The following is a 7,796-nucleotide window of genomic DNA, read 5'->3' on the forward strand; positions in this document are numbered from 1 at the left end:
TCAAACAGACGCCTGGTTCGTTTACAGCCCTATTTTTAACCAACTCTATAAATCAACCCATGTAAAATTAAAACCAAACAACCCTTCTATATATATATATTTCAAAAGTCTTGGATGTTACTTAGCACACAAGCACCAAGTGATATCTGTCATCAGACTCATCACACCATATTTATCAACATCCTTATTATAAACTAGACAGAAAAACAGCAAGCAAACAAACAAATGGTTTTAAGCTAAAGATAGTTGACCATGAAGAACAAAACAGTTTCATCAGAAGATGTAATCTGGTAACACCAGAGGAAACCTAGGAACTTCAACCTCAAAGGGGGCTCCTTTTGATTCAGTCAAACTACAAACATGTTATGCAAACATATTACTTTCTACCGTAACGAATCTTAACCAAAACAAACGTTGAAAAAAAAAAGATAACGCAACATACCTGCCCGGTATAAACGTGAAATAACCCTCAATTGATCCTGGTGAAGCAGGTGACGGTGTGCAACTTTCATACACAAACTCCTTCTGCCCCGGTCGTAACAATGGATACTGTAAAAAAAAAAACTAAACTTTATTTTCTTGAAAATTACATAGTATCATCAAGATAGATTGAACTGAGATAAAATAATGTTACCTGGCCTATCACAACTTCACCATTAGGATCTGCCACAACATTATCACCGGATTTAATAATCCAATGTCTCCAGTAGAGCTGGCACGAATCAAACTTCATACCGTGGACAAAACACCCCTCGGGTTTAAGCGACATACGGATCGAGTAAGCAAACATATATTTCCTAGCTTCATCCATAAGGTCACTAAACTCGGGTATAAACACAGCCGAAGCACGAACCTGCGACAATATAAGCGAATTATTATAACGTTAAGAGTAAACTGCGGTTTTCGTCCTTATGGTTTTTCACATACGCAGTTTTAGTCCAATAGTTTCAAATTTGCGATTTTCGTCCATGTGGTTTCATTTCACTTGCAATTAACCCCGAACTTACTAACCCTGTTAAGTCTAGTCGTTGAAAAACCCGTCAGCGGGCAGTTTTGTCCTTTTTCTACCCACATAAAACCACGCCCTAATTCGCAAGCACCCTCACGTGAGGGGCTGGGTGTATTTGGCGGAAAAAGGACAAAACTACCCCTCACGTGAAGAGCACGTTGATGGGTTTAACGACCAGACTTGACGGGGTTAGTTGGGTAAGGTTTAATTGCAAGTGAAATGAAACCACAGGGACGAAAATCACAAATTTAAAACTATTTGACTAAAACCGCAGATTTGGACAAACCACAGGGACGAAAACCGAAAACCACAGTTCACTCTAACGTTAAAGTTAAATTATTAGAACTAGAAATTGTATTGTTTTTATAATTTAACAACACCTGAACACCACATGTTGTAGCCTCTGAACACACTGGTGGTTGTTCGTGAAACAAACTGATGCTTCGTATATTTTCTTCTTCGCATAATTTAATAATCCCATTTTCAAGGCGGCGAACATGTTCTTCTAGCCATAACAACATCGCATCTTGCTGGGGGGCGTTTCTTGAATCATGCACCGAGGTTATTAATTCATTCGGTACACACGGCATCATTTCACGATTAAGTAACAGGTTCTTAGTCCCGACATAGAGTTGACCAACCTCACAGTCAAGAAAAAACATCTTCTCGGTGTAATAAGAAGCCGCCATTACAATATACTTCGGTCTGGTAAACTTAACTCGGCGTGTGATATCTCTCGTCTCGTTAATTATAACGTTTAATGGTAACAAGTAAACGTTTACAAGAAAGTTGTAGTAAGAGTAACCACCAATCAACCCGCATAGATTTCGTGCTATTGTTTCACTTGATTCATCTATATCACAGCATGGGTTTTGACCGTCACAGAACCGATAGAGGACTCGAGTCGGAAGAGGTAGTTTGACTTTCAAAGACTTCTCTAGCTCGTTTAGTTCGGCCTCTGATGCACCTTTACGAAGGGTGGGCAAAACCTCTGGGAAATTAGCGGTTAACCATGTTTTAATTCGGTCCCAAACGTGTTTCACTCGTTTAACTTACGGCCATGGATACATACCATAAGCTTCCCTCCATGCTCCATAAGCTGCCTGGAATGTTAAAATACGCATCAATTTGTGATTTTTTGCACGAAATTATGTAACCAGATAATATTTAGAAGAAGAAAACATACACACAAGTTATAGATTCAAAGCTTCAATTGACTAATTATCTGAACATTCAGATAAACTACAAATTACCTAAGCATTCACAAGTTCAATTGATTAATTATCCTAACAATCACTTCTAAATAGGGCTGTAAATTTCTAAAACGAACCAGATAACATGACACGAAACTATATGGAGTTAAACAAGTTTGGGTTTTAGCTTAATATGTTGTGTCGTGTACCCTGTTCCTAACAGGTTCGTGTTCGTGTTCGTGCTTGGAAAAAATGACACGATTAGTTATCGTGTCATGTTCATGTCTCGCACCACAAACAATCGTGTCTTGTCGTGTTGTGTATGTCTTATTATGCCAGCCCTACTTCTAAATACACTGACTCTAAACAGGTCGTGTCATGTGACCTGTTTCTAAACAGGTTAATGTACGTGTTTAGCACCACAGGCAATCGTGTCATGTTATCGTGTTGTTTGACCAGGTATGCCAGCTCTAAAGATCTAATTTAGTGGTGACCAATAACCAAAGTTACCGAACCATAATTAACCAAAAATTGGTAATGGTTATTTTTTGTACCCTCAGTTAACCAAAATTAACCAAACCGAACCGTTCATATATATATATTCTAGCTTTTATACCTCCATTTCATGTATTTACACCAACATTTCATGTATATATGCATCAATTTCATGTAAATTTGAATTTGGTTATTAACTAAACCAAACGAAAACCGAAAATTTAGCCAAGTAAACCGATTAACCAAACGGTGCACACTACAATTCTTCGGTTTCCCCCCTTTGAATCTCAAATTGATGTCTAAATTCATTACCAATTCAAAATCAGTTAGGGTTGTTCACAAGTCGAGCCCGAGTCGAGCTTGAGCTCGAAACTAAACAAGGCAGCTCGGCTAGGCTCGTACTTGATCTCGAAGTTAAATAAGCCTAAGATCTGGCCAACAAGCCGAGCCATGAGCCGAGTCGAGAGTCGAGCTTCGCTCGGTTACAAAAATGAGCCAACTCAGCTCAGGTCGTTTCAAATCAAGTTTTCTTTAGCTAGTTTTACTTGAGCCATGAGATATGTATTACGTATACCGCAAATCCCCAAATTCACCGGTTATTTTTTATAACCCTCGGTTAACCGAAATTAACCAAACCGAACCATTCATATTTTTTTGTAACCCTCGCATGCGACTGCAGCTACTTCCGATGGTGAGAGCTTTGATATTATTGTGTGTAAAGCCAATCCGCCTATGGCTTCTAACTCCATTGATGCTGTTGTCGCCATTGGTATCGTTATTATTGATCATGAAAATGATTTGTTATTAACTTATTATTGTTGTTATGTTCGGTGGAGTTGTGGACCGGGACTTTATTGTTACATTGTCGTGTCTTCGGACGAGTGTTTATCGGCGTTGACATTAGGTGAGGTCTTCGGGCGAATGTTCATCGGCATTGACATTAGGTGAGAGATTTTAATAGGATCCTATTGTTTTTATTCTTATTCTTCTTATTATTATTATTAGACAAAATGGCAAAACATGTCCTTTATGTTTATAACCCACCATTACCATTAATATCACAACCAGCCACCATCCCATCTAACCTCCCACAAGCACATACCCACGGGTAAAAACCCCTCTTCTATAAACCCTAGTCCCATCAGGAAAATTCACATACAAATTCACCTTGATCATAATAATTACCACCACCACCACCCGATTTCCACCCGTCCGATGCGATTTGAAAGAACATCGCGTCGCGAATCGAGCTTCCGACTCCAATTTCGCCTCTTGGTATTTTGAATCCAACCGTTCTCCTGCGAAGTCTTGGCGAGTCACCGGCGGTAACCCGATTAAATTCAAGAAATTGGTGAATTCTGGGTGCTTGAGGCTCGAAAAGGGAACCGACCCACCGTGTCCGTACACTCAATCGGATAATAACTCCAGTGATGAATCAATTTGGCGTTTTGTTAGGGTTTGATAAGATAACAATTTAGGGCTTTTAAGCTTTTTAACACTATCTTCAAACATAGCTAAAGCACCCAGATCCTCCTTCCCGCCGGATAACATATACGGCATTGCCGGAACTGCAATCGCCGGTTCGATCATGATCACCGTAGAAGGGTGTTCTCCGCCTGCTGGTGATGAACGGTGGACGACGGTGTGCCGGTGATGAACGGTCGGGTGGAGGGGATCAACTGGGTCTGGTGGTGGTTGATTGGTGTGATGGTGGTGGCGATTAACTGGGTCTCCGGTGGAGGATAGTGGTGGTGGTTTAAACACAGAGAGAGAGAGAGAAAAAAAGAATGGAGGGAGAGAGAGAAAGAGAGAGAGAGAGTCTTTTATATATATATATTATGTTTTATTTTTAGTTATTAAATCTATTTATAAATTTACAAATATACTCTCATGTGCACATGACCAAATTTAACGAGATTATTTAATTGAGTTAGAGTTAAAGGACAAAACGTGATAGAGTTTTCAAATATAAAGGATGTTTTCTGCCATTAAGTTTGCTAAATGACGTCTATTAAAAACCGTGCAAACATAAAGGACCTGTTTTGCCATTTTGTCTTATTATTAACTTTTATTTAGTTTTTTATTATAATCAAATAATGTTTTATTATTGTTTTATCTTTTTTTATATTTATGTTTTTTTTCTATATATGGTATTCTCGTTTAAGAAAAATAAAAGAAATAATTATTATTATTTTGGGTTATTTTCTCTTATTCTCTTGTGTTATAGGGAGATTGACGGTTGTCTCGAATAAACCGTTTCAGTTTTCCTTGGACCGAAATGCGGGTGTATTCCGATGCAGTGAATTTAGCTAGTATCTCTTTTGGATGATTCATTAGTCGTTCAATATATATGCACACGCACACACACACATATCGAACTCATGTATTTTAGCTCAAATGTATAATCGTTGATTATTTATTGAGAAACCCCATAAAAGTAAAACTGAATGGTTTTCATAAACCAAAAAACAAAGTTTCAGGTTTTTATCGGTGTTAGCTCAGCACCGACTCAAATCTGATTTTCTTTATATCCATTGTGTTTCTAGGACTCTCTCAAATGCACATTTTATGACCTCCTGACCTAAGTGGCAACCAAATGTTTTAGCAAGCAGTGTCTTTTTCTTCTATTTCTTGTCATAATTGCATCACATTCACACCAACAACTTATTTACTTATGCAAGATTATGTTAGGATTCCTAATTATGTTGTTTCATCTTACAAATTTATACATATTTCGATCTCACCAAATATAAGTATTGGCAATCATCCGATTACGTAAGTGGAACAACCCTCAATAGTTACTCTAGATGATCAATTACCACATCCTACTACTTACAACGGGCCTCCGCCAAGGGGTCATTACTTACTTGAATCTCCAAGTTCGTTGGTGTGTGAAATGATAATAGTTTTCATAAAACGTGTATTCTACACCTTTTAACTTGTATCAACGTTTCCCTATGATTATGTAAATCTAAAAAGATTGAGCTAACAACTTTACAAATGAGTAATATAATTAGAACTTCCTATGTATTATTTTTGTGTGGAGCCTGCGCCTGCTTCCGCTGGTTCAGTTGCTCACTCCTTTGAGCCGACTGTTCCAGCTGTGATGACGTCACCGCCGGCTGTGAGTGCTGTTTTTACCGCATCTTTCACCGAGCCGGCGGTTACTTTTGCTGCGGATTCCGCGGCGGCGACCGCGGCGGCTTCTACCATGCCTCCGTCATCGGCAACGACGGCCGAACCTTCAGGTATGCATGGGGTTTATCGCCAACCTCTGCCTCCTTCCCATCTGCCTGACCTTTTGGATGGATTTCCCTTGGGTTCAGGTGATGGGTTTGGCGGCTATCGGCCTGTTATTGACCCTACAGGTGCGTAGGGTTGTTTTGGCCCATTTTATATATATTTTTATCATCTTTTCCTAACTGCTTTATGTTTTTTGCAGTGTCGGATTCCAATGAAGTGTATGTTCCACGATGGAACATTCGCCGAGGAACAACCCTTCGCACCCCTGTGGAGTGCGTGGAGTGGGCTCGTCACGCTGCTCCCAGTGGTGCGTTGGGGGAAGCCATGGCTAGCTACCAGGAGGGTAGGCTAACCAATGAGCTTCGGGTTCTCCTGGCCCGGATGCAGCCGCGCGTCGAGCTGCTTTGTCGTGAAAACGACAAGTTAAAAGCAGCTCGCATTAAAGAAGTAGCTCAGGCGCGGGCTGTCCGGGAGGAGAACCAAAGGCTTACCGCAGTGGCTGCGGAAAAGGAGAAGGCCTTCAAGGCCCGGCTCCAGGCCCGTTCCAAGGTTGAAGTTCAGGCCCGGCGAGGCCCGTTCCAAGGCTGCCCAAGCTGTTAATGAACAGCTTCGGCTGGCTAAGGAAACTGCAAGGAACGCAACCGAGAGGGCCACCAAGGCTGAAGTTGTTGCTGAGCCTCTACGCGTGGAGAATGAAGAGCTTAAAGCCAAATTAGAGGCTCTCCAGCAGGCTCATGATGCCTTGGCGATGGAAGACGCCAAAAAGCTCCAGGATATCTTGGACCAGAGGGGGGTGCTTGACCATACTGAGCGGAAGCTAAAGGGCGTCGAAGAGGCTGCGGCTAAAGAAGTGTTGCTTGCCAACCTTAACAAGAGTGAAGCCGAACGCGCCCGTAACGAAGCTCAAGCTGCCCTCCAAGAAGCTCTGGTTGCCAAGGAATGGCTTCTTCGAGAAGCGTTGTCTCAGGTATGCTTTTTATTTCTTTACGCTTTTCTTTGTAAATAGAAAAGGTTCTGATACTTGTATATTTTCTTGTAGGTTGTGCATCGAGTCTTTGCTGATACGTCTTATGACGATGCTATGAGCGCAGCCCTCAACGCTTCTCACGAGGATGGGGAAAAGGCCGGCTTCCTGCTTGGTCTAGGGTTCGTTGAGAAAGGCATCCCGCCTTCCAACTTCCCTTTGTATAATGTAGATAATGAAGCTGTATACGACCAAGCAGTGAATCAGTACGCCGCCTTCCCGCATCCGGTGGTGGAGAAGGTGAATCAAGTTGCTGCTGCGGATGATGGGTTAGCTATCCTTAAAGCTTTCCTTGAACTGCCACGATCTACTGATGGTGCTGGTCCAAGTGGAAGTGGCCCTGAAGCTTGATCCTGAAGATCCCTTCCCACTGCTATGATAGATTTATCTTGTATAGATTTATTTTCTTGTAGGCGGGTAGTTACCCGGCCATTCTTGTAATGAATCATTGTGAAATATAAATCTTTGTGCGGGTAAGACCGCTACTTTCTCTGGATTCCTTGCTTTATAAACGTTATATGACTTGCATACTTTAGTTTAAATTAGCAATTTTCCAAGTGTAGAATAAGTTAACCTTTGAACGTGGTAGATAATAGGTTGAAGTTTTGCTTCCTCTTTCGTGATTGTGCGGGTAGGACCGTCACTTGCACTTAGTAGGATGGCTAAACTTTACCTACATCTGACCTGCGTGGAGGTTTTCCTCATCTTTTTGAAATTTCTAAGTATTTAGGATAAGTTAACCTTTGAACGTGGTAGATAATAGGTTGAAGTTTTGCTTCCTCTTTCGTGATTGTGCGGGTAGGACCGTCACTTGCACTTAGTAGGATGGCTA

General features: G+C 41.1%; 1 protein-coding gene across 1 annotated transcript; it reads right to left on the reverse strand.

Moving 5' to 3' along the window:
- Positions 1–211: 211 nt before the first annotated feature.
- Positions 212–2,136, reverse strand: LOC143591162 (F-box protein SKIP16-like). Its single transcript, XM_077071456.1, has 4 exons — positions 1,390–2,136; positions 635–853; positions 443–549; positions 212–352 (listed from the first exon to the last, which is right to left on the reverse strand). Exons 1-4 carry the CDS (start codon positions 1,696–1,698, stop codon positions 274–276), a joined length of 714 nt encoding a protein of 237 aa, XP_076927571.1. The 5' UTR covers positions 1,699–2,136; the 3' UTR covers positions 212–273.
- Between the last annotated feature and the right edge of the window lie 5,660 nt (positions 2,137–7,796).

This window comes from Bidens hawaiensis, unplaced genomic scaffold, assembly GCF_021521415.1.
Source record: "Bidens hawaiensis isolate Kalapana, Puna unplaced genomic scaffold, B.hawaiensis_p1.1 tig00039350_1, whole genome shotgun sequence".
Classification (NCBI taxonomy): Eukaryota; Viridiplantae; Streptophyta; class Magnoliopsida; order Asterales; family Asteraceae; genus Bidens; species Bidens hawaiensis.

Bases quoted from the DNA above. Each gene is read 5' to 3' on its own strand.
- LOC143591162 (XM_077071456.1), bottom strand. From the start codon at position 1,698: ATGGCGGCTTCTTATTACACCGAGAAGATGTTTTTTCTTGACTGTGAG. The intron at 854-1,389 runs GTGTTGTTAAAT...ATATTGTCGCAG, and splicing joins CTACAACATGTGGTGTTCAG to GTTCGTGCTTCGGCTGTGTT. The intron at 353-442 runs GTATGTTGCGTT...ACATGTTTGTAG, and splicing joins TTCACGTTTATACCGGGCAG to TTTGACTGAATCAAAAGGAG.